Source organism: Molossus molossus, unplaced genomic scaffold (assembly GCF_014108415.1).
Source record: "Molossus molossus isolate mMolMol1 unplaced genomic scaffold, mMolMol1.p scaffold_m16_p_3, whole genome shotgun sequence".
NCBI lineage: Eukaryota > Metazoa > Chordata > Mammalia > Chiroptera > Molossidae > Molossus > Molossus molossus.
The window spans coordinates 123,237,681-123,262,284 of record NW_023425366.1 but is presented as its reverse complement, the minus strand read 5'-3'; the positions used below and the strand labels follow the sequence as shown (position 1 = coordinate 123,262,284).

At 54.1% G+C, this 24,604-nt stretch overlaps 2 protein-coding genes and 1 long non-coding RNA gene across 6 annotated transcripts in view; 2 read left to right on the top strand and 1 right to left on the bottom strand.

The window, feature by feature from the left end:
* Positions 1–342: 342 nt before the first annotated feature.
* On the top strand, positions 343–9,798 carry SH2B1 (SH2B adaptor protein 1). 4 transcript variants are annotated; one of them, XM_036279972.1, is made up of 10 exons: positions 343–434; positions 2,432–3,462; positions 3,738–3,839; positions 4,087–4,178; positions 4,288–4,463; positions 7,074–7,277; positions 7,465–7,676; positions 7,810–7,981; positions 8,436–8,535; positions 8,716–9,510. In XM_036279972.1, the coding sequence occupies exons 2-10, from the start codon at positions 2,521–2,523 to the stop codon at positions 8,750–8,752; spliced, it is 2,037 nt and encodes a 678-aa protein (XP_036135865.1). In that variant the 5' UTR covers positions 343–434; positions 2,432–2,520; the 3' UTR covers positions 8,753–9,510. The 4 variants fall into 4 exon arrangements, with proteins under 4 accessions (XP_036135865.1, XP_036135862.1, XP_036135866.1 ...); XM_036279969.1 differs by having other exon boundaries at positions 7,810–8,037; positions 8,716–8,830; XM_036279973.1 differs by lacking the exon at positions 8,436–8,535 and having other exon boundaries at positions 354–434; positions 8,716–9,798.
* LOC118642347 lies at positions 9,764–12,597 on the bottom strand. The gene is made up of 3 exons (XR_004961687.1): positions 12,438–12,597; positions 11,375–11,504; positions 9,764–9,826 (listed from the first exon to the last, which is right to left on the bottom strand). It is a non-coding gene; the product is annotated as an uncharacterized LOC118642347 (long non-coding RNA).
* Positions 12,598–13,509: 912 nt separating this feature from the next.
* ATP2A1 (ATPase sarcoplasmic/endoplasmic reticulum Ca2+ transporting 1) overlaps positions 13,510–24,604 on the top strand; it is a 16,650-nt gene continuing 5,555 nt past the window's right edge. Inside the window, exons 1-12 of the mRNA XM_036279962.1 lie at positions 13,510–13,807; positions 14,128–14,145; positions 14,551–14,633; positions 15,995–16,099; positions 16,809–16,947; positions 18,877–18,957; positions 19,805–19,890; positions 20,019–20,316; positions 20,485–20,651; positions 22,937–23,025; positions 23,278–23,380; positions 23,601–23,732. Coding sequence (XP_036135855.1) covers positions 13,690–13,807; positions 14,128–14,145; positions 14,551–14,633; positions 15,995–16,099; positions 16,809–16,947; positions 18,877–18,957; positions 19,805–19,890; positions 20,019–20,316; positions 20,485–20,651; positions 22,937–23,025; positions 23,278–23,380; positions 23,601–23,732 — 1,419 coding nt within the window. The 5' untranslated portion in view covers positions 13,510–13,689. The remainder of the gene's footprint in view (positions 13,808–14,127; positions 14,146–14,550; positions 14,634–15,994; positions 16,100–16,808; positions 16,948–18,876; positions 18,958–19,804; positions 19,891–20,018; positions 20,317–20,484; positions 20,652–22,936; positions 23,026–23,277; positions 23,381–23,600; positions 23,733–24,604) is intronic.

The following is a 24,604-nucleotide window of genomic DNA, read 5'->3' as shown; positions in this document are numbered from 1 at the left end:
AGGCCCTTGAAAAGCCACCTCCTCTTGCTCGTTTCCGGTACCAGGTGGCCGCTCTAGCCTTCATCAGGGCCTCCGGACTCTACCCCCTGAAGTGGCTTCTCTGTGATTGGCTTCTCTCCTTTGTCCCGAATAGCCTCCGGGAGGACGCTCTGGTTGGGACCCAACCCCTCTTACCGCTGCTTCTGTCACCGAGCCCTCCAAGAGTCACACCCTCTTAAGTCTTCAGGGTTGCGCGGAGTGGGAGGATGGCGGAAGCGAGCGTGAAGGTGCCCTTCCTTCTCGCCGCTCTTCTCTATGGTCGTTTCCTCCGGTGACGGGAAAAGGGGTCCCGGAGCCTGCGCAGAACCGGGCTGGGAGATAGTCGCGGAGGGGGAGGGGGCAGGGAGCGGGAGCTGCCGCCGCCGCCGGAGCTAACCGCGGGGACCGAGATGCAGGTGGGACCGGAACCGGAACCCCCCTCTTCAAGTCCTTCTTCCCTCTCCGCGACCCGGCCCCGGCGCCTCCAAGGAGCCCTGGGTGGGAGCGGGCGTGGGGGCCCAGAGGCTGGGGGCGGGGGGGTGGGGTGGGGGCTCGGCTCCGGAGAGTGCAGGAGACAGGGCTGGTTCCCAGGAGACTGCGGCCCAGGGGAATGGGTGGGTAGCGGGTGTCCAGGGAGTAGGGTTGGGTGTGAGTGGACTGCACCGGGCTCGGAGAGTCTGAGCCAGGAGCGGAGCCTGCACCCTCCACCATCTGCCCTTCGGGAAATAGAACTGAGCCAAGAGGCAGGTGCACCGGGCATATGTGTCTGAGTCCTGTTTGACAGAAGAGAAACTGAGTCACCAGCTCAGGAGCTGTAGGGTCAGCGGGCCTAACGGGGAGTGGGACTGCCTGTGGTGTAGAGGGTTGGGTGGGCCTGTATGAGCTTAGGTGGCCTCTCTCTGGAGATTGATTTCTCTTATGTGTCCGCACCTCTTGGCTCAGTTCCCCTGTGCTCCATGACTCTTGCATCTCTTGGCTTCTTCTCGTTGGTTTGGAATTCTCCCTGTGGTTGGAGCCATCTGAGTGTGTAGGGCCTAGGCCAAGGAGGAAGGGGAGGGATTGCTGATTGCGGTTCTGAACAGAAATCTGAGGGTTTGGGGAGACTTTCCTGAGCTACCCTTACCCCAGTCCTGGTGCCAATCATCTTCCAGTATAATATGGGGGAGGAACACTAACAAAAGAGTCATGGGTTGTAAATTCCATGCCCAGAACTGCCATTTGCTAGTTGTAAGACCTTTGCAAATCTCTAATTTCTCTTTTAGAAGATAGGAACCCATAAAGATAGTAGTAATGGCAGTCATTTATTTTGTGCTTACTTTTTACCAAGCACTGATGTGTTCCATTTAATTCTCCTGACAATTCTAGGGATTAGGGATCATTAATTCTGTTTTATAGATACAAAAACTGAAGCTCAAAGAGGACATATAATTTGTTCAAAATCACACAGCTAATAGGCATCAGAGCCTGGATTTCATCCCAAGTTTTACTCCATAACCCATGGCCTTAACCAGCAGGCCAGCCAGCCTTTAGGGCACACTCCCCAGCGAGAGGAGAAGGAGGTGAAAAGTCCTAGAACCCCAGCTTCCTGTTGTGTTTTATTTACTTTGTGGCCAGCAAAGACTTGCCCCGACCCGACCTATAGTCTTTCCTCACCTGGTGCTGCTGCCTCTGAGCCCCAGACTAAAGGGGCACCAAAGAAGTGGGCTGTGACCATTCCAAGCCTTCCTCACACACCGCTTGGGTGCTGGGCCCTTGGGTCAGCTTTCAAGACAATTGATGTTTGAATCCATCATCCATCCATCCATCTCAGTGAGCAACTTCCCTCCTCAGAACTGGACCTTAGGATACATGAGGCAGGGTCTCTAAGGTCTGCAGGCCTAGCTCCTCTGAGAGCTGGGGCAGTGAGGGACTATGACTGAGTTTGGTCCAGTGAGTCTCTGGTTACAAGGACTGTGCAGTGGGAAAAACAGTAGACTTGGAAGTCTGAAACTGTTATGAGCTTCGGTTTCTTCATCTGTTATAGAGGTTATTAAAATCTCTCCCAGGGAAAGGCAAGAACAGCACATGAGAAGCATATGATACATATTGAAGGGTCCGTTTTAGAGAAGGGTAGTGATGTGAACAAGATTCCTTTTTAGAGGAAGGTGCTCCACAGCCATTTATCACTCCGAGAACCAAAATCTGGAAAAGTGGGTTGGAAAGGCAGAATAGGTGCGGGCTAGACGTTGGGGAACCGGTTGACTAAGGCTTGTGGGGTGTGAGGATCTTGGAAAGGGTAGAGAAGCATTTGGTGCCCTTCCCCATTGCTCTCTGAGGAGTCTAGACCAGAGTAGGGAATCTGGCTTGGGTGGGGCTCGGCCCCCAGTCCCACCTCAGCAGTGACTCGGTGTATGTGCCTTTCTTCCTTCTGCAGCTGCTGCCGCTCACCCCGTGTCTTCTGGCCGCTTCCCTCTTTGCAGCCCCTCCCCACAGGCTCCCCCTCTCCACTTCCTGGGGACCATCATGAATGGCGCCCCTTCCCTGGAGGATGGGGCCTTCCCCTCACCTCCCCCCTTACCACCACCCCCTCCCCCTAGTTGGCGGGAGTTCTGTGAGTCCCATGCCCGGGCTGCTGCCCTAGATTTTGCCCGCCGTTTTCGCCTCTACCTGGCCTCCCATCCCCAATATGCAGGACCTGGGGCTGAGGCTGCCTTCTCCCGCCGTTTTGCTGAGCTCTTCCTGCAGCATTTTGAAGCTGAGGTGGCCCGGGCCTCTGGCTCCCTCTCACCACCCATCCTGACTCCTCTGAGTCCTGGTGTGGAGATCCCACCACATGACCTGTCCCTTGAGAGCTGCAGGGTAGGTGGGCCCCTGGCTGTGCTGGGCCCTTCTCGATCATCTGAGGACCTGGCTGGCCCCCTCCCTTCCTCGGTCTCTTCCTCTTCTACGACCTCCTCCTCGAAGCCGAAGCTAAAGAAACGCTTCTCCCTCCGCTCAGTGGGTCGCTCCGTCCGAGGTTCAGTCCGTGGCATCCTGCAGTGGCGGGGGACCGTTGACCCTCCCTCCCCAGCCGGGCCCCTAGAGACCTCATCGGGCCCCCCAGTGTTAGGTGGAAACAGCAACTCCAACTCCTCTGGTGGGGCTGGGACCATTGGCAGGGGACTGGTTAGTGATGGAACATCCCCGGGGGACAGATGGACTCACCGTTTTGAGAGGCTGAGACTCAGTCGGGGAGGAGGGACCTTGAAGGATGGAGCAGGGATGGTGCAGAGGGAAGAGCTGCTGAGTTTTATGGGGGCTGAAGAGGCAGCCCCTGACCCAGCTGGAGTGGGCCGGGGAGGAGGGGCAGCTGGGCCTACCTTGGGGGGAGGAGGGCAACCTCAGTGGCAGAAGTGTCGCTTACTGCTTCGAAGTGAAGGAGAAGGAGGAGGAGGAAGTCGTCTGGAGTTCTTTGTACCACCCAAGGTGAGACCCAGAGGTTGGGGGGTGGGGGGGGGTGACTGGGAATGAATGATTGAGCTGCCAGAGTGGTAATAGCCCATATACATAGCTTTGTTTACTTTGGTTTTTAAAGCTAGCTCCTGACTCTGAGTTAGTAGCTGTGGGCAGGACTGAAAAAGTAGTGTTATTCCTTTTTTTCTAATTCCCTTAGGATGTAGAAGGAAAGATGAATCTCTGGAGGGGAGGGAAAGGTGGTCTTTACCAACCAAAAGTATGGATCTTGTTCTCTTCCCACCTAGGCATCCCGGCCTCGACTCAGCATTCCCTGCTCCACCATCACGGATGTACGGACAACCACAGCCCTGGAGATGCCTGACCGGGAGAACACATTTGTAGTTAAGGTGGGAGGCCTGAGCTCCCTTGCCCCCTTGGAGTACTTATACTGGGGATAAAGCGCTTAGCACATATGAGCAAGGGACATTGGTGAAAGGAAGTGCATGTATGTCAGGTTCCTTGAGAGTATGTCCCTGAGGAGGACATACTTTTCTGGGAGGAGAGAAGAAAGGGAAAATGTTCTTGTTCTCATTAGGGGTGGCTTAAAGGCTTCAGGAACTGGGAATACCTGTGGGCCTCCTCTTGTCCCCATAGGTGGAAGGCTCCTCGGAGTATATCCTGGAGACAGCTGATGCTCTACATGTGAAGGCCTGGGTGTCTGACATCCAAGAATGTCTGAGCCCGGGGTGAGGAACCTCACTTCTGCACTGAGGGAACCAGGGGCTGGTGTGGGAGCAGCTGTGTGCCTCTCACCTGGTGACTTTCCTTCCAGCACTATTTTCCCTGTCTCTGCAGACCTTGCCCTGCTACCAGTCCCCACCCCATGACCCTCCCTTTGGCCCCTGGGACCTCATTTCTTGTAAGGGAGAACACAGACAGCCTGGAGCTGCCCTGCCTGAATCACTCAGAGAGTCTGCCCAGCCAGGATCTACTGCTGGGACCCAGCGACAGCAATGACCGCCTGTCACAGGGTAAGGGTGGAGCCTTGGAGAGCTGTAAACCTCAGAACCTGCCACGTAAGACCCCCTGCAGTTGGGCTCCAGACTCTGCTGTGTAACCCCATTCCTGCCCCTCAGCTACTTACCCCTACCTACCAACTATTTGTCTTTTGTCCATGAACATGCCAAGCCACTGTTTGCCATTTAGGACCATCAGCATCACCACCCCACACAAGTTCCAAGGAAACTCCAAACCTACCTTCTACGCTCAGCCTTGTCACCTTTTCCGTAAGCCTTGTGCAGACCACCACTCTGGCTGCAGATACAGTTCTATTCTCCAAGCTTCCAAAACACTTTGTACACATCTTTGTTTTGCTCTCACTCTGTGTCTCTGCATTTGTCAGTGATACCAAAGTTTCTTTTGACTGTACTTCTTGGCCTGACTAAACACATGCATACCCTTACCTATACACATCAACACAGAGATCTGACCAAACTCACCTTTCTAAACTCCACTATACCCTTTCCTCGTGACCCTTCATGCTGAGTTTCAGTTTCACAGTGCCTAGCACACAGTCTGTATTCGGTGAGTAAAATGGATTATAGAATTTTAAAGCTAGAACAATACTTGCAAGCAGTCCCAATTCTGTCTGTTCGCGGGCAACTAACACCAGGGACGAAAAATGTCATTTCTGATGTCACCGAGAGTCACTGACAAAGTAGGGCTATGCCAACTTGATGTCTGAGCCATGTTCTCTACACTGCACACATCCCTGTCTTCTGAGCAGTGATTATGTACGACATTCCCATAGGCTCAGGCCTGCCACTCTGCATCATTTGGGAATGCCCTAGTGCCTACCTGGTTCTATGCTAGGCTCGGGCAGGATGGGGGAATGCAGACATGCCTGTAATGAGCTTGCCCACCTCACAGTCTAGCTGAGTAGACCAGACATTACTCTAAAAAGCAGGACTTAGCCCTGGCCAGTTTGGCTCAGCGGTTAGAGCGTCGGCCTGCAGCCCGGAGAGACCCGGGTTCGGTTCCCGCTAAGGGCGCGTACCTCGGTTGCAGTTTGTCCCCGGCCCTGGTTGGTCGTGCGGGTGGCAGCCACTCGATGTGTCCCTTCACGTCGATGTTTCTCTCTCTCTCTCTCCCTCCCACTCTGTCTGTACAGAAAATGGAAAAATGTCCTCGGGTGAGGATAAAAAAAAAAAAAAAAAAGCAGGACTTAAAAATGGAGAGTCTGTGCTTAGTGTCCTCTGAGCAGCACAAGCAAGAAGGAAGTGTTTTGGGATCTCAGGAGGAAGAGAATCAGGGGAGGTGGAGTACACAGGGAATACTACGCAAAGAGATGAGAGAAAAGAACACAGCTTGGCTCCGGCCAGTTTGGCTCAGCAGTTAGAGCATTGGCCTGAGGACTGAAGGGTCCCAGGTTTGATTCCAAGGCAAGGGCATGTACCTGGGTTGCAGGTTCGATTCCTGACCCCCATTCGGGGTTGTGCAGAGGCAACCAATTGATGTGTCTCTCCAATATTGATGCTTCTTTCTCTCTCTCTTTTTCTCCCTCCCTTCATCCCTTCCATTCTCTCTAAAAAGTCAGTGGAAAAATATCCTCCAGTGAGGATTTAAAAAAGCAAGAAAGAACACAGCTTAGAGGAGGACACATGGTGAGAGCAGAGACCTGAGATGCAGAGAGCCTGGGAGATGTGGAAATACCGGATGGGACAGTTGGGCTAAAGTGGAAGATACATGAATACAAGTTAACATGAAGATTAAATTGGTCAGGTTGTGGGCATTACTAGAAGGAGGATTTTTTTTTTTTTAAATCACCCGAGGATGTGGTGATTTTTGTTTTTGTATTTTATTGATTTGAGAGAGAGCAGAGGGGAGAAAGAGATAAACATCAAAGGTTGCTTTTCATACACACCCTGACTGAGGAGGGAGTCTGCAACTGCAACCTATGTATGTGCCCTGAACAGGTATCAGACCCACTACCTCTTGGTGTACAGGATGACTCTCCAACCAACAGCCACCCAGCCAGGGCTAGGAGGAGGATCTTTAATGCCTCAGAGTTAGAGATTTTGTCCTATTGGCCAAAAAAGCCCTCCCCCCCCCTTTTTTGGTTAATCCTCACCCAAGGATATTTTTCCAATGATTTTTAGAGTGGAAGGGAGGGAAGGGGAGAGAGAGAAACATCAGTGTAAGAGAGACACATCAATTGGTTGCCTCCTGCGCACACCCTGACCAGGGCCAGGGATCGAACCTGCAACCCTTTGGTCCAAGGGCCAATGCTCTAACTGCTAAGTCAACTTGACCAGGGCAAAAAGGGCAACAATATTTGAGGGATTCTCCCTTCCATTTCTGCAACAATAGCTGTTGATTCAAAAATGATAGTGGCACTTTTGAATTCTAGGACCTCCTTTCAGTAACTGTAGTCCCTGAGCAGTGTATGAAACATAAGTTAACCGTTGGTGAAAAAACATCAGTGTCCCTACCTAGAGAAGGATCCAGCATTTCAGCCAGCTGACCCTGCCAGTATACACAGGGCAGCCTGGCTGGTGGAGGAGAGGTGGTCCAGGCAGACCACTCCTGTAAAAGAATGGCTTCTGCAGTTCTCAACTGTGCCCTCCTCTTTTTTTTTTCAGGAGCATACGGGGGCCTCTCAGATCGCCCCTCAGCATCCATCTCACCCAGTTCCGCCTCCATTGCCGCCTCCCATTTTGACTCAATGGAACTGCTTCCCCCAGAGTTGCCACCCCGTATCCCCATTGAAGAGGGACCCTCAGGAGGGACAGTTCATCCCCTCTTGGCCCCCTACCCACCTCTGGACACTCCGGAAACAGCCACAGGTACCAGAGGTGTGGTGTGTGTCTATCCGGGCCTGCTGCCCGCCTACCTGAAACCTGTCTCGGGATCCTGAAGGATCTGACCCGGGGGAGGGAAGTGACACAGGAAGGGAAAGCAAGGCTTTTCTTCTCCCAGAATGGGGGAGGCTTCCTTGACACCCAGGTTTCCCTCCCTCTCTCCTTCCTTAAGGGTCATTCCTGTTCCAGGGGGAGTCAGAGGGAGGTGAGGGGGACCAGCCCCTCTCAGGGTATCCTTGGTTCCACGGGATGCTCTCTCGACTCAAGGCTGCCCAGTTAGTACTGGCTGGAGGCACCGACTCCCATGGTGTTTTCCTGGTACGTCAGAGTGAGACGAGGCGGGGCGAATACGTCCTCACTTTCAACTTCCAGGGCAAGGCCAAGGTGAGTGCCTGAAGAAAAGGCTCTGTTCTCTGCAGAGAGCTTGGGGGTGGAGTAGGGAAACACTGCCATCCAGGGGAGATGTGTTCTGTAATTGGCGGGGGCGTGGGCTCATCCTTACTCATCCTGCCCTCAGCACCTGCGTTTGTCGTTGAATGAGGAGGGTCAGTGCCGGGTCCAGCACCTCTGGTTCCAGTCCATTTTTGATATGCTCAAGCATTTCCGGGTGCACCCCATCCCCCTGGAGTCTGGAGGCCCGAGTGATGTTGTCCTTGGCAGCTATGTTGTGTCCTTCCAGCGACAGCAGGGTGAGCAGAGCAGGTCTGCAGGGGAAGAGGTGCCCGTGCACCCAAGAAATGAGGAGGTGTGTGTGCCAGAAAGGTGGGGCTGGGCCTGTGAGGAGGAGAGGCTTGGTTAGGTAGAGAAGGGGCCTGTATGTTGGGGTTTCAAAGGGGAAGATATGCTGAGAGGTGGTAGGAAGGCAGAGGGCTCCTGGCTAGAGCCAGGGAGGAAGTTGAGAGTGGATCGGTGCATTCCCATTCCATCGGACTCCTATGTTCCATCATCTGTCTGTCTCCTAGATACATCCTCCCCAGCCTTGTCTTTGCCCTTCCTCACCACCTTGCCTTGGGCTGCCCTTCTTGGGAATGCTCGGTTTGATCCCCCTCCCTCTTCCCTTAATGTTTGATGTCCCTATTTGATCTCTCCCTTTTCCCCACCCCAACGTCCCATCTGTCCCCACGTTGCCCCTCCCCCCCCCAGGCCGAGAGCAGGCCGGGAGCCATGCAGGGGTGTGCGAGGGAGATCGATGCTACCCCGATGCCTCCTCCACCCTCATGCCCTTCGGAGCGAGTGACTGTGTGTAAGTGTGGTCCTCCTCTCACCACCGCCCATGATCCATCTTCCATGGATGGGGGGTTGCTCAGGAGATGGGATGTGGGGGAGATAGCACATGGCTCCTGGGGGGATGAGTGAAGGGGAGGCTGCTGCAAGAGCTTGCCTCCCTCCACAATCAGTCTGTCTTCTTACCGTTCCTATCCAGAACCGAACACCTCCCACGACCCACCCCCGCTCCCTGAACCCCCTTCATGGACAGATCCCCCACATCCTGGGGCAGAAGAGGCGTCGGGGGCGCCAGAAGTGGCGGCAGCAACAGCCACAGCAGCCAAAGAGAGGCAAGAGAAAGAGAAAGTGGGCAGTGGAGGGACCCAGGAAGAAGAGCTGGTCCCCGTGGTTGAGCTGGTCCCCGTGGTTGAATTGGAAGAGGCCATAGCACCAGGCATGGAGGTCCAGGGAGGCCCTGGATCTGTTGGGGTCCCTGGGGCAACACCGATGGTGCAACTCCAGCAGTTACCACTAGGGGGTGATGGAGAAGAAGTGGGCCATCCCAGAGCCATTAATAACCAGTACTCCTTTGTGTGAGACACCCTACCCCAACCCTTTCTCCACTTTCTTGCTCCTCAGCCCTCAGTTCCTGAGACTGGGGTTGGGCAGGGACATAGAGGAGTGGTAGGCATCCCCTTCCCATATGCTTCCTTACCCTTGATGGCCAATGGCATATATGTTGGTACAAGAAGAGGTTGAGAGCCCTGTTAACTCTCCAGTTCATACACTACAGGTGCCCGTCCCTTGGGGAGGGAACTTGGGCTCCATTACCTCTCCAAGGGGCTCTTGTGGTCAGCCCCACCCCTGGGGCCATTTCCCCATTAACTACTCCCCAGCCCAAGGAGGGGTGAGGGGGAAGGGCTGTCAGTTAATATTAAGGTGGTGGTTGTTGTTGTTTTAAACAAAATGGAGAAGCATAAATAAATAAAAGGGTTTATCTCAGTTCATCGTGGTGGCTGTGGCCAGTGTTTGCAGTGGGGGCTGGGACAGGTGGGTCAGGAAGGCAGCCCACTCGTGTTGGGAGCTCCAGAGCTGAGAGGCCAGAGGGCTGGGTCAAGTGAAGTCCCTGTTGTTCCCTTGTCCTGTACTTTCTGTCCATTGCTCCTCTGGACTGTCCTGTTTGTTGAGCGGTAAGTGCAGAGCCAAACAGTGCTTCACGGGGTCTCTAGCCAAGTTCTCTTAATGGGAAAGGAAGGACAGTGAACAGCAGTATTGACAATTTCCAAGGACCTTTCCTGCTCCGAATTCTTCAGTGAAGGCTTCCTATCCTAGGGAGAAAGCAGGCAGAGAGAGATCATGGGGGTGGGGTTGGGGGCATGGTGGTTCTGTTGGGAGAGATTTAATGTGGCAGCCACAGAGTCTGGCTACAGAGGGGCCCAAGGTCAGGCTGACTGTCCCCCTCCTCACAGCCAGCCTCGGAAGGTGGAGGACAGATGGCAAAGAGCACTGGCTTCCACTCCCAGCTTTTTATCTCATTTATTGTGTGGCCTGGGCAAGGTGTAGCCACTCCAGGTCTCAGTATCCTCATCTATAAAATAGGAAGTTGCATCTAGGTTGGAGCTGCTGACGTGATTTGCTTGACCTGAATAATGTGTCCATTGAAATTTCACATAAAAGTTCAGATTATTGGCTTCTCTTGAAAATCAGATGATCCAGCCTCATGCATCCACCTTCCACATCTTCACTCATGTGATGTGCCTGGCCCTGTGGGTATTTGAGTTTGCAACATCTCCCCTTCCTCCTTATGTCACCACCTCCCTACCCACCCCCCTGTTTAACCCAGGCTCTGCTCCCTGAACTGCAGCTCTGCCCTCCTCCAGTGGAGGGCACCCCTGGGCTTCCCAGCTCTGTGGGTGGTAGATGCCAACAAGGAGGGGCCAGATTCTGAAGACTCACCTATTTTGCTTGGCCCTCTCCCCTCCCTACCTCCATCCAGCTCTGCCTCTTACCATTCTGCTTCTCCCTTTTCCTCCTAGGTAGTGCGGAGCCTACATTCACGCCCCTCATCTCTGCCCCCACCTCCAGGCCCTACCCATGCTTATGACCTTGCTATTCTGGGCCTTGTGTCCTGTTGGGAGATGGACAGGAGACAGCTGGTCTCACAGGCCACCCAGGCTTGGGGCTAGCCTAGGGAAGCCTGCTGGCTCTCCCTATTTTGTCTAATCCCTGGGACTCCCCCAAACCTTGGCCTCAGGCGACTAGGGATAGAATTGTCCTTGAAAAGGTGAGGATGGTTTGGGGATCTGGGTGCTATGTATTCTACAAGTGAGATGGTGAGGAAAGACTCTGACACCCCAACGTAAGCAGGGCCTGATCCCCTCCTAATCTAGCAGCAACTGGTGCTGCAAGGCTCCCCCTCCCCCTGAACCCTGCCAGCCCTCTGGGACTTGCCTTCTGAAGATGGGTGGGGAGGGGTACATGGACCCCTCTTATACCCCAAGATTTGCATGTCTTGGAGGAACCTAAGAGACTATTTCCCTCTAAGCCTTTATGAATGGTTCAACTCAAGTTCGGAACTGGTCAGGGATTGGCCAGACTCTATCTCCATGTCCTTCAGAATTAGACGGCTCCCATTCTAAGCTTCACCCCTCAGATAGGAAGGGAAGATACCTTCCAGCTCGGCTTGGAGACCCCCAGTGGGAAAAATCCAAGACAGCGAGCACCTCATTGCCCCTCCTTCCTCCATCCCTCTTCACACCCTGATGATGACCCTTTTGCAGCTCTTGGCTGGTGGTGGCTTTCCCTCTCTGGCTTCTGTCATTGCCCCCCCCCCCCCCGCCCCCGCTGGGAAGTTGAGGGAGGTAGAAATGACTAACCTTAAAGGGCCCTGTTGGCAGCAGCATCCTGTAAAGCCTGCCTCCTTTCCTCAGCCGCATGCTCTCCACTCTCTTGAAGCTGTGCTCTGTCCAGTCTTCTCCCCTTCTCCATGTTTGGGCATTCCTGCTCCTTTAAGACAGTGCTCCTGTCACTCCTCCAGGGTGGCCGGGAGAGGCCAGCCAGTGCAAAAGGCTTGGCAGATGCTGAGCCTGACTGGCCTAAGAAGGTGGGTGGGTGCTAGGCCAGGTGGAGGTGCCTGTCGATGGACACTGCCCCATTGTCTGAGCCCCCTTTCCTTAGGTCACAGCAGGATTCTGCTTTAGGGGAGGGGTTTGTTGGAACCATGAAGAGGGGCTGAGAAAGAGCACCATGTCCTCAACTCACCCAGGAGGCTGCCCTCCCTGAAATCTAGGAGGAGGAATGGATGAGTGGGGGAACCTAATTCTTAAGTGCTGTCCACTCCTGCTGGCCTACCCACTCCCCAAAAGTGGGGTTTCCCTTTGCCTCGCTGTCTCCTGTGCCATTGTCTGCAGAGGACTTGAACACCAGGGAGGGAAGCAGCCTCGAGAACCCATTCAGTGGTCTATAATCCTCACTGTCCATTTCAGGAAACCGAGGTCTAAACCAAGGAAGGACTTGAGGTCAGGGTCATGAGGCTGCTTTCCCTCACTGACCTTTACTCTCATTGAACCTCTCTCCTCTCTCTGCCCTCCTTTCTTTCCCCACTCACCCCCTGTGCCGCCCTCCTGCTCCTCCAGCAGCTGCCCTGGTAGTAACCAAAAGATGCCCCCATCCCAGAGCCGGGGCGGGAGTGGGGGGCTTGAGCAGCTGCTTCTCTGAGGAAGCTGACGCCAAGGCCAGCAGCTCGGCAACAACTTGTGGCTTTGCACCCAGCCCTGGGTCCCCACCCACCTGGCTGCCACCTGCCAGCTTCCTGCTGTCCCTTTTCCCCACTGCTCCTCAGACTTCCTTCTGACCCTGGCAGCTCTGTCTCTGCTCCCCCAGCTCTGTTCTGTCCTTATTTCCCCTAGACCTGTCCCCATAAGTCTGCCCTCCCCACACCTTTCTGTCTGGAGCTTCTGCTGTCTCCAGCGTCCCCAGGCCCCTTGCTGTGAGGCCCCATCCTTCAGTCCTCTTCCGAGGGGGTGTGCCCAGTGCCTGAGCACAGAGCTGTCCTCCCTCCCTGTGAGGACAGATACGTCAGGACCAGGTGGAGTGCTGACCACAAGCTGTCCCCTTGGGTTAAATAGAACTGTGGGATAAGGTAACCCTTATTTCATGACTTGGGGTGACCCCCACCCCCATCCTGAAACATTTATCCCTCGCCATCAGCACATTCTATAGCCTCTTGGGTTACCTTGCTGCCTGGGTATCCCATTTTCTTGGGGGGGGGTTTCACTGTTAGGGATGGGGATGCCCTGAAGACTATGTTCCCAGAGGCTGGGTTAGAGCGATGGGGGTGGGGGGAGTTTAGGGGAGAGACAGGCAGTCCTGGCTTTGCTCACCAGGGCCTGGACACTAAATCCCTTGTTGATGGCTGCAGCAACCCCTCCCTAGGGTAGGGTTACCATCTTCTGCTCTGTACCCTTGACCCTCTCCCCTCCCTGCTTCCCCTTGTTCCTCTACAGCCACTTCCTCTAGCCCCCAAAGGATGTTCTCCCCTTCTTCAGTCCCTTTAAGGTTGGAGTATCTCTGCTGTCCTTGAAACAAACTAGGTGAGGAAGGAAAGTGGTGGGAGAGACAGGTTCAGGGTGGACGAGACAGGAAGAGGGGTGTGAGAAGAGTGGGAGGTGCAGGCCCCAGTGTAGAAGTGGGCTTAAGGGAACAACTGGAGGGATGAGCTTGGAATAGGAAACCCAGTGCAACTGAGGAAGTTGAGGCAACTGGAGGAGGGGTCAGTAGCAGAAGACAAAAGTGAAGTCTCTCCCTACCCCCCTTCCCTGTGGCTGGGGCCACCTTAGCTTCCCTCTGAGTGACATCTCAGGCTGCAGCCCCACTGTTCCCCCTCTGTCAGCAGAAATATCTCTCGTCTGACCCCTCCTGCTGGAGCCTCAGCCAGCCAATCCCTGATCTGGGGGAGGGGGGAGCCTGCCCCCCCTCTCCCTCATAAGGACCAGCTGGGGGCTGGGGGGGTGGCCGGCTGCTGCAAGTGGGACGGGGGTCAGAGCTTCGTGGAGGGAAGAAAAACCTGGGGGGGGCAGGAGACAAAAAGAAACCCAGACAAACAGGCAGGTGAACACACTGAGGAAGGCCCCCCACACGTGGAACCCCCCCAGAAGAAACACCGCCCCCTGGCCCCCAGGAAGGGAGCATAATGGAGGCTGCACACTCCAAGACCACAGAAGAATGTCTGGCCTATTTTGGGGTAAGCGAGACTACAGGCCTCACCCCGGACCAAGTTAAGCGGCATCTGGAGAAATACGGCCCCAATGGTAAGTGTCCCTTGGAGGAGAGGCTGGCCATGGCCTCTTGTACCCCCGCACGCATGCACACTCACGCACTGGAGTCTCCCCCTCCAGGGTATCTTAGGGAAGAGCTGGCCAGGTTCCAATAACTGCAGGGGGAAGAGGGTCCTGAGAGAACAGGGGCCCTGAGACCTGCAGTTCAGAAAGTCTTATGGGATGACCTTGGCGAACCTCAGATGCCCTGTTGATGGCCTGCTTCTCCTGCCTTAGTCACAAACTCCTAGGTGCGGGGGGCATTAGACTGAACTCCAAATGAATATGCCCTTTTCTTCTTTTTCCCTGGGTAGAGCTACCTGCTGAGGAAGGTAAGTTACTGGAATCCCTGAACTGTCATAAATGACCCCCACCCCTGCCCCACTCCCTTCTCCCTGCATTCTTCCTACTGACTCCTGGGGCAGATATCCCTCCCCAGAGGCTAGAGTCTGGCTGGGGGCAGAGGTTTCCAGGCACTTTCTCCTTGAGGCATCCCGCCTTTGAACAACTGCCCACCACTTGGAGGAAGGAGCCTGTTTCTGGAGCCCTGGCAAGCTCTGCGGCCCTTCTCTAAGTACCAAGTGGCCTGCCCATCACCCCAGAGCCTTAGTGCTCCAGGCTGGAAGTCAGGGCACTTTCAGTCCCTGGACCCCAAGCTTACACCCAGAGTCCCAGCGGTTCATCCGCTAGACCTTAACCCCGGGGTGGGGGGGCCCTCCCCTTGCCTCTTCCCCCAGGGAAGTCCCTGTGGGAGTTGGTAGTAGAGCAGTTTGAAGACCTCCTGGTGCGGATCCTTCTCCTGGCCGCCTGCATTTCCTTTGTAAGTGTGGGAGGACATCTGGGGGATGGTTAGGGGTGTGGGTTGGGGGATCTGAAGAATTTGCTGTGTGTTGGCTCGGAATCACAAGCTGCTCTAGTCCAAGCCCTCAGCATCCCATTCTACAGACCAGAGCTGAGGGGGGTAGGGCTGATTTGCGTCCTCCTCTGTCCTTCCCCACACCCCGTAGGCAGGTTTTATTTTCAGCTTTAAGGGTGTTCTCAGCCAAAACACTGAAGCTAAGCCATCCCCAAATCGTCAAGGGCTCTGAAGGCTCGGGTTACCCCCTGAGTGCACAGGGCTCCCCAGCTCAGAGACTGCTTGCCACCCAGGCACCACTACTCTCTGCCTGCCCTGGGCACACCCGCCACTCCACCAATCCCTGAGCTTGCTAGTGCCTTGTCCCGCCCTCCTGGCTCTGATTGGCCGAGACAGGTTCCCTCCTAGAGGCGGGAAAGAGCTGTTGGTGTGAGGTTGCCTCCAAATGCTAAGAGGCCTAGACTCCTCACCTGCCTCTGGCCTTGCCTCCCCACCCCTACCAGGGCTGGAACTCCCGAGATCCCCCTCCTCATCTTCCCCTTCCCTGCCCTCCTCATAGCCTCCGGGCTGACCCCATCCCCTCCTCGAGGTCCTGGCACCTCTCCTGCCCTGGAGCTCCCCGCAACACCCACCTTCCCAGCAGTCCATCCAGCATTTGGGAGTTTCTTCTTAACATCTTAGTCCTGCTGCAAGCCAAGACTCTGGAGACAAAGAAGTCTCCCTGTCCCCTGGTCTCCTTCATGGAGGCCTTGCAGTCCCTGAGCACTAGCTGGCAGGGCCTCACTTCTCCCTTCTCAGATTTGCTCCTTGACATTTGCCCGTGGCTGTTGCTTTTGCCTGGCAGAGGCAACAGCTGGGGTGGGGTGTGTACAGGAGGCCCAGTAACTCTATCCCCCCTCTCCTGCTCCCTCATGAAATTGGAGCTTCCCTGCCTTAGGCTGTGGGGGAGGGGTATGGGTGGGCCAGGCGCCTGTGAGGACCACAGGGTTTTTCCTATCAAGTCTTGGCTCCCATGGGATGGATGTGGCTATGGGGGTAGTTGGCCTGGATGTCTCCTAAGCTTCGTTTACAAGCCAACAACTCTGTCAGGGAAACCTGAAAACATTCCTAGTTAATCCCTGAGTTGTGCGTGTCTGCCCTCCTGTGCCCGCTTAATAGCAGCAACGGCAGTGCTCTGGTGAGTCCGCGCCTCGCAGTGTAGACCCTCACCGATGAGGTGTAGTGCCCTGTGGTGCCTGCCCCTTGCTCCTGCTCTCCCCTTCATTTGCTTCCTTGACCTATTTGAGGTGTTCTTTCCTGTTATTCTTCCTTTCCCTGCTTCCCAGGTGCTGGCCTGGTTTGAGGAAGGTGAAGAGACTGTCACCGCCTTTGTTGAACCCTTTGTCATCCTCTTGATCCTCATTGCCAATGCCATCGTGGGGGTTTGGCAGGTTAGCTTTGACCCCGCCTCACTCCTTCACATACTGACACTGAACAGGAGGCCAACCTCCCCCACCCTTCCTTCGTCACTTCCCCTTACTTGCTTTATTCTCTGGTCCTATTGCTCCATTTGGAAATGAGACGGAGTTTTAGAAAGAGGGACGAGACTATTGTTTGTACTGTCACTTGCTGGCTGTATAACCCTGGGCAAGGTCCTTCATCTCTCTGAGCCTCAGCGTCCTTCTCCAGAAAACGGGGCTAAGGTGCTGACCCTCAGAGCTGTGAAACTAACGAGATGATGAGTGCAAAAGTGCCTGGCTCTGTGCATGGCATGCAGGAGTTCAGTGAACATTAGTTTGAGTTTCTTCTTTCTCTTACTTTACACCCTCTATTTTCCTGTCCCCTGCTTTCGAGTTTTCTTAGACTCTCTTTTTTTTCTCCCTAAAACCCCTTTAACTGTTTTCAGCCATAAGTGACAGTTTCCTCAGCACACACACACACACACACCGACCCTCTTGTGGTTTGTCTGCTTCCCTGTGCCAGGAGCTAGGACTGCATGACCTCCCTCTTCCTCTGTGATGACCCTGTTCCCCAGGACTCTGGCTCCTGCTCCACCATCTCTACACTCCGCCCTCCCCCAGCCCTCCCCAGTCAGTCCCCTCCCCTTCTACAACCTTTCTCCCTCTGATGATCCTCCTGTCCTCCACCCTGTACCCCCAGGAACGTAATGCGGAGAACGCCATTGAGGCTCTGAAAGAATATGAACCCGAGATGGGGAAAGTCTACCGGGCTGACCGAAAGTCAGTGCAAAGGATCAAGGCTCGGGACATTGTCCCTGGAGACATTGTGGAGGTGGCTGGTGAGTGATGAGAATGAGTGGTCCAGCATGAGAGGCCTTGGGTTCTAGGCCAAGAAGATGTGTATGTTGGGGGCAGGGGCTGGTCATTCCCTGATTCTGGTGTCTAGAAGGTAGCCAGGATGGTAGAATCTTTGCTTCTCCTTCCCAGACTCCTCAGGAGGTCAGCCCAGGGCACTGTGGCCACAGCACCCCCTCCCTGTCAGAGTCTCAGCAGGAACAGCCAGTCCTGTCCCTGAAGCTGCAGGCAGACCCCCTGCTCCCCCGCCTCTTACCCAGTACTTGCAAGCAACAGGTGGAACCCGGTCCCTGCCAATGGTCCCATCTCCACCCCCCTCCTGAGGCCTGGCTTCTTTCTCCTTCCACCCACCCCCAAGCTTGGTCAGCCTTAAATCTTGACCTCTCAGTGCCCTTGAGGCCTCTCAAAGGGGAAGGAGCAAGGGTAGAAGGGAGGAGGGGGGCCAGAGGCTCAAGCCCCCGACCATGTAAGGGAAACTCAGGCCCCAGCAGAGAGCACGGGACCTGGGAGGAGGAGAGCTCAAGGAGGGGCCCCGCCTCTCTGGTGAGGGACACTTAATGCCTGACCAGGGAGAGGTGGGGGCCTGGTGGCTAAGATTACTGGGATTCTGCCCCCTTCAGCGGTTTTTATATTTGCCCTGTGCAGGCCTCCCCACATCTCCAGGCCTTTGGCATAGGGGAATGTATCTTTCTCAGTGGGTTTCCCTCTACCAGACACCTATGTTGCCACCATGGGAAATTTGGAGAGAGGGAGGGCAGACTGAAGACCCTGGTGTCCCATCACTGTCCTGCTATGGTGACAGTTTGGAGTCAGCGCCATGAGTGTCTATAAATATCACTTCGACTTGGGTGACAGGGTGTCCCGCCCAACTCCATGGCCAGCCTCCTCCCTCCTCCCTCCTCCGTCAGCTCCCTCTGGCACAGGAGGAGGGACCTGTGAAACAAGGGAAGGAAAGCATTCAAACCCTATCCCCGAACCATCCTGAGGACCAGGCAGGACTGGGCAGAGGGCCTGGGAGGCATTTAGCCTCCTCAAAGGCTTCCAGTCGGGTGGGGCACCCACCTTGCAGCCTGCCCCCACGGTGGCTTCCTGTACTGATCCATTCCTTCTCCCCCCCTCCTCAGTGCTCTGCTGTGTGTGGCTTCCCCTGTCCCCCACTCCCTGTCCCCTGCAGACCTCCCCTTCTCGTCTGCCCATCTCCCCAGCACATTCGCCCGGCTCCCTGCCTCCCTCACATGCTCAGGCTGGACAGCACGTTTCAGATGTGTCTTCTCCACGAAGACCTGTGCCCTCTGCCTCAGCTGCTCCTCCCTCTCCTGCGTCTCCCTCTCACACTTCCCTTCTCATACTCATTCTCTCCTGCTGCTGGCTCCACCTTTTGTCTTAGTTGACACTGAGTTTTCTCAGTTCCCGTATTTTCTCCTGTTCTTCCACCTCCCTGGCTGTTCCACTCCACTCTCCTCCTGACACGCGTCTCTCCAACTCGCCCTGTTTTCTTTGGTTCTTTTCTTGCCTTTCCCTCCTCACCTTTCCACTTGTTTCCCTGTCCGTTTTGATGTCTCCCATTCTTAGTTTTAGTTTGTCCTTATACGACTGGATTACTCCTAATTTCCCTTTGATCATTCATCATACATTCACTCAGCATGCCAGCCCTCCCTTCACAGGGCTCCCGGCCCGTGGGGAGAAGGGCTCCCAGCGAGGGGCACAGTTGGCATGAGTGTTAAGAGGGAGATGCTGGGGCTGCAGGAGCACATGCTGAGGGCCTGACTCAAGCCCAGGGTGGGCACCCAGCCCAGGTGACCTCTCCAAGACCTGAGGATGAGGTGAGGTAGTTGGACAAAAATTGCGTTTTTCTTAGGAAAGAAGAAAAACACTTTCTCAACTGACTTCACTCTTCTCTACTTTCTTCACAGTGGGGGACAAAGTCCCTGCAGATATCCGCATCCTTTCCATCAAATCCACCACCCTCCGGGTTGACCAGTCCATCCTGACAGGTCTGGTGGCCTGGGTGGGGGGACACATTAGGGGACGTGGGCTGAAGATTTGATGAGTAGGAGCTGGGTGGACAGAAAGGGATGAGATCAGGTGAGAAGGGAACAGCCAGCAATAGGGCCGCCTCCGGGCTCCATGGCAGCAGCAACGTCAGCACTGCTCAGCTTTGTTCACTGTTGCAAAACTGAAACGCAAGGGTTACGGGAGAGGGCGGGACATTGGTGCCCATTCTCCAGATGGGCATAGACACGTCCCTTCCACACAGACTTACGGACATACGGAGAACTAGCCTGTCTCCTCAAAAGCCCACGAGTAAGGAAACATAGGTTGTAGGACAAGACACAGGTTCAGATGCACTTAAAACACTGCTGCTTCCCTGGGAGAGGGTGGTGAAGAGCCAGTAAGCATGCGCTATGGTCCAAGGAGGCAAGGCTTGCCTGAGCCCTGCCATTCAGGGAGGGAGGGAAGGTCCCACGGGGGCCTCCGCTCCCAGGAACATGCTCGACAGTGGACAGTGCACTGTCACCTAAGTCAGCCGACTTGATTTCACCAAGACCTCATTCTGAAGTGTACATACCGTCATCCTGTTTCTCAGAGGGGCAAACAGGTGAAGTGATCCTAAGACATGCAGCGAGTGGTGAAGCTGAGGCATGGGTCAGGGTCTTTTTACTCTCAGTGCAATGAATGCCCCATTTGCCTCCAGTGGCTTCTTCCAGAGTCCAGACTTCTTCCAGGGTGACTGCTTGGTCCTTACCAGGCGCTATGCTGCCAAGCAGGGATGGAGTTGAGGGTGGGAAGTATGGGAGGACATGATGTCTTCTGAAAACCTCCCTTGTCCCCTTCTCACAGGCGAGTCCGTGTCTGTAATCAAGCACACAGAACCTGTTCCTGACCCCCGAGCTGTTAACCAAGACAAGAAGAACATGCTTTTCTCGGTGAGCCATTCGCGGTCAGCTGTCATGCACCCAGCTGAGCCAAAGGCCCGGTCTGGGAGAGACACGGCAGCATGAGAAGAGATGAATCCTGCAGATGACGAATCCCTGCCTCTTCTGTACCTTCCCAGGGCACCAACATCGCAGCTGGCAAGGCTGTAGGCATTGTGGCCACTACTGGTGTGAGCACTGAGATTGGGAAGATCCGCGACCAGATGGCTGCCACAGAACAGGACAAGACCCCTCTGCAGCAGAAGCTGGACGAGTTTGGGGAGCAGCTCTCCAAGGTCATCTCTCTCATCTGCGTGGCCGTGTGGCTCATCAACATTGGCCACTTCAACGATCCCGTCCATGGGGGCTCCTGGTTTCGGGGTGCCATCTACTACTTTAAGATTGCTGTGGCCCTAGCTGTGGCTGCAATCCCAGAAGGTATGACAGTCTCTTTTTCTCCCCTCATTTGCTAATCTTATCTACAGAGACCCTTTTTCCAAATCAAGTAACATTTACAGGTTCTAGGGTTAGGGGCCTGGTGTCTTTGGGAGCCATTCCTTCCCATCTCTATTATGGTTTCCTCACCCTGTCTTCTTCTCCATACAGGCCTTCCCGCAGTCATCACCACCTGCCTGGCCTTGGGCACCCGCCGGATGGCAAAGAAAAATGCCATCGTGAGGAGCTTGCCCTCTGTCGAGACTCTGGGCTGCACCTCTGTCATCTGTTCCGACAAAACAGGCACCCTCACCACCAACCAGATGTCTGTCTGCAAGGTCAGAGAAGCATGGGCAGCTCCCACTCAGAAGACTGCCCTTGGGTGAAATGAGGCCTCCAAAGATGGGGTTACCCCTTTATCACTGACCTCTTCTTTTTGACCTGGGAAAGAAATGCTCAGAGGACAGATAGAGTGCTATCCTGCAAGTTATGGAAGGGATCAGAGAGGCCCCTTGCCCCAGCCAGATAGCTCCATCCATCCAGCATCCGTGTTCCTGATGTTGCCCTGTGTTCTCTCTAATCCTCCGCAACAGCCCCTACGGGAAAGGTCTCATTTACCCTATTTTCCAGAGGAGGAAACTGAGACTCTGGGAAATTCTATGCACAGTTATTAAGCAGCAGAATTGAGTTTCAAACACAAGTCTGTCTGACCCAGAGCTCCTGCCTGTGCACCAGACTGCCTTCCAGAATGGTCATCCATGACAGGGCCCTGGGGAGCCAGCTACAGAACCTCAAACAGCGTTTCCTAAACCAGGGCTCTTAATCTTTCCTGTGCCTCAGGCTCTTGGGCAGTCTGAACTGCTTCTCAGTGTAATATTTTAAATGTATAAAGTAAATACATAGGAGCCTGTTGTTTTTATTTTTTGGTGGTACGTGCCCCTAGCAGGAACCGAACCTGGGACTCTCTGGTTCACAGGCCGATGCTCAATCACTGGGCCAAACTGGCCAGGGCTGTTTTTAAAATATAGCAGATTTCAGAGGAAAGCAATGATTTAAGCACAGTTATCAAAATATTTTAAAAACAAATTTGCGGCTTGGCCGGTGTGGCTCAGTTGTTGAGCGTCGACCCATGCACCAAGAGGTTGCCAGTTCGATTTCCAGTCAGGACACATGCCCAGGTTGTGGCCAAACCCCCAGTGGGGGGCATGCAGGAGGCAGTCACTCGATGTTCTCTCTCATCGATGTTTCTGTCTCTCTTCCTCTCCCTTCCTCTCTCTCTAAAATCAATAAAGAAAAAAAATTAAAAAACAAAACAAAACAAATTTGCGATTTGGTAGCACTTACACTTCTCTATTAACGCATTTAAATAGCAGTGGGTCTAAGAACTGCCGTAACGTTAAAGCTGTATGTAGTTCATTGCCTGGATTCGTAATTGGAAGGAAATGCTAAATGTCAGTTAGAGAAAAAATAAAAGATGTTTCTCTCTCTTTTTTTTTTTTTTGCCATCCAAGTTCACAGACCTATTGGTGGGGGTGAGGTCATCCGTGGACCCCAGGCCAAGAACCCCTGCCCTAAACAAAGTTCTTGGAATAGCATGTTCATGAAATATAAAGTGTTGTTCTGGGACTTGAAGACTCTGTGGTCAGACCAGGATGAGAAAGGCTGTACCCTTGACCTTGGGGAGACCCACATGCCTCTTGCCATTTGAAAACCTTGAAGAAGGCTGACTGTAAAGGGTGGATTTCACTTTGTTTAATCCATAGTTTCCCAAACCCACTTGACCACAGAGCCATTTTGTCTTGGAACATGTCTTAAGCCCCATCCCTTCCGTGCTTGCTTGGTTCCCAGTGTGCTGTTCCCCTCTGTACTGCATACTCTATGTCCTTCCCAAGCGCAGGCTGCAAAGCCAGATCCCAGGCTTGTACAACTGGGCTCCTGTCATGTTTCATAAAAATGAATTCATTGCCCACACTGAAAGTCAAGAGATTTCACAGGAATGCCCTGGCCGGTTTGGCTCAGCGGTTAGAGCATTGGCCTGCGGTCCGGAGAGACCCGGGTTCGGTTCCCGCTAAGGGCATGTACCTCGGTTGCAGTTCGTCCCCGGCCCTGGTTGGTCGTGCGGGTGGCAGCCACTCGATGTGTCCCTTCACATCGATGTTTCTCTCTCTCTCTCTCCCCCTCTCGCTCTATCTGAACAAAAAATGGAAAAATGTCCTCGGGTGAGGATTTAAAAAAAAAAGAGAGAGAGATTTCACAGGAAAATAACCTGAATTTCTAGCCGTTCCTGCAAAACTAGAAGATCTGGCCATAAGTGGCCGGAGCTATATATTGGTCATGTACTAAGAGGTAGACTGGTAGCTGCAGTCCCCACCACACCGTACCGTGCATGTCTTAGCTCTGTTTTTAAGACCACTAACCAAACGTGGAGAATGATTGTAAAGGAGTGCTGGAAGAGGGGAGGATGCAGGGAGAGAAAAGAGAGGCAAGTTGGGGGTTAGTAGGAAATTCACATAGCAGGTGGCCAGGCTGGTAACATTCCAGCCTGGGCCTCCCCTCAGTGCAGACTGGCTTCCGGAGAGGGGAGAGCTAGATCTCTGAGCACACGCCCTTCTCCTCCCCGCAGATGTTTGTCATCGACAGGGTGGATGGGGATGCCTGTGTTCTGAACGAGTTCTCTATCACTGGCTCCACTTACGCTCCAGAAGGAGAGGTGTAAGTTCCCCCACGTCTCGGCTCCTCATGCTCCCTCCACACACCTCACCTTTCTCCCTGGGGCCCTCCCTCTAGTTTCGTCTTCCTTTCTCTCTCTCCCTTCCCTGATCTTGTTCTCTGTCCCACCTTATCTCCAAGCTGGTTGCCATTTCCCTGTGTACCTCATTGCTTTCTCCTTGCTCTCTCTCCATCTCATTCCCTGTTCTTCTCTACTTGTCTCTTTTCCTTCCTCCCTCCCCACCCTGCTGCCAGCTTGAAGAATGATAAGCCAGTCCGGGCAGGGCAGTATGATGGGCTGGTGGAGCTGGCCACCATCTGTGCCCTCTGCAATGACTCCTCCTTGGACTTCAATGAGGTAACCTCCTTCCCCTTCCAACTGGCTCAGAGTCCAGGTGTCCTCAACAGGTCACAAAGAAAGGATCATGGGAAGGGGTCCCTTGTATCAAGTCCTTTCTTGGGTGTAAGGGGAAGGGAATGGCTTCCACCCATTCTGGGTGGAAGGTGGGTGTGATTGGTGGGAATAAGGGATCAGGAGCCCAAGGCACCTACTTCCTCTTCCTCCTCTGCCCTCTCAGGCCAAAGGTGTGTATGAGAAGGTAGGTGAGGCCACTGAGACCGCGCTCACTACCCTAGTGGAGAAGATGAACGTGTTCAACACTGATGTGAGGACCCTCTCCAAGGTGGAGAGGGCCAATGCCTGCAACTCGGTGAGCCTGGCTGCCCCTACAGGGCCTTCTTCACCCCCATGGCAGGAAGCAGAGGTCCCCCATCAGGTTGGGTAGGGCCCTTGTGCCCCATGCTGGGACCCCGATCAGTACAGACATAAGGCCACTGCACAGCTTTCTTGGGCAGGCTGGCTTTGAATGGGGCCTGCTGGCCCGGACCAGTGTTGCCTTTCCCATGTCCAGCTGCCACGCCCCCCGATGAATTTAAGATCACTTATTCCTGTTCCTCCCCAGCTGAAAAGAAATGAGCTGGACACAGAAACTGCAAGTGACCCATTTTGGGGCAGCCCAACTTCAGCTTTACCTTTATCTCTAAATGCACACTTGTTACCCTATCTCGAGACCTGATTTAGGATTTGGGAAATGTGACTACTGCATATTCTTTCACTTCCCCTTTGTCTGTCTCCCTCACTCTGACTTCTTGCTATTAGTATTTGCTCAGTGTCGCCCTGGCAGGTTTGGCTCAGCAGTGGAGTGTCGGTCTGAGGACCAATGAGTCGTGGGTTTGATTCTGGCCAAGGGCATGTACCTCGGCTGCAGTTTGTCCCTGGCCCTGGTTGGGTCATGTGGGAGGCAACCAGTCGATGTGTCTCTCTCACATCGATGTTTCTGTCTCTCTCCCTTTCTCTCCCTCTCTCTCCCTCCCTCCAGCTCTATCTGAAGATAAATAGAAAAAATATCCTCAGGTGAGGATAAAAAAAAATTTACTCAGTGTCTACATTGAATTCTTCTGGGGTGTTATGGTCCCCACATCACTCCATCTTACATATATATGCAAGATGCTCATATATATGTCAGTAGATATATATATTTTTTTATCCTTACCTGAGGACATTTTTGCATTCATCTTTAGA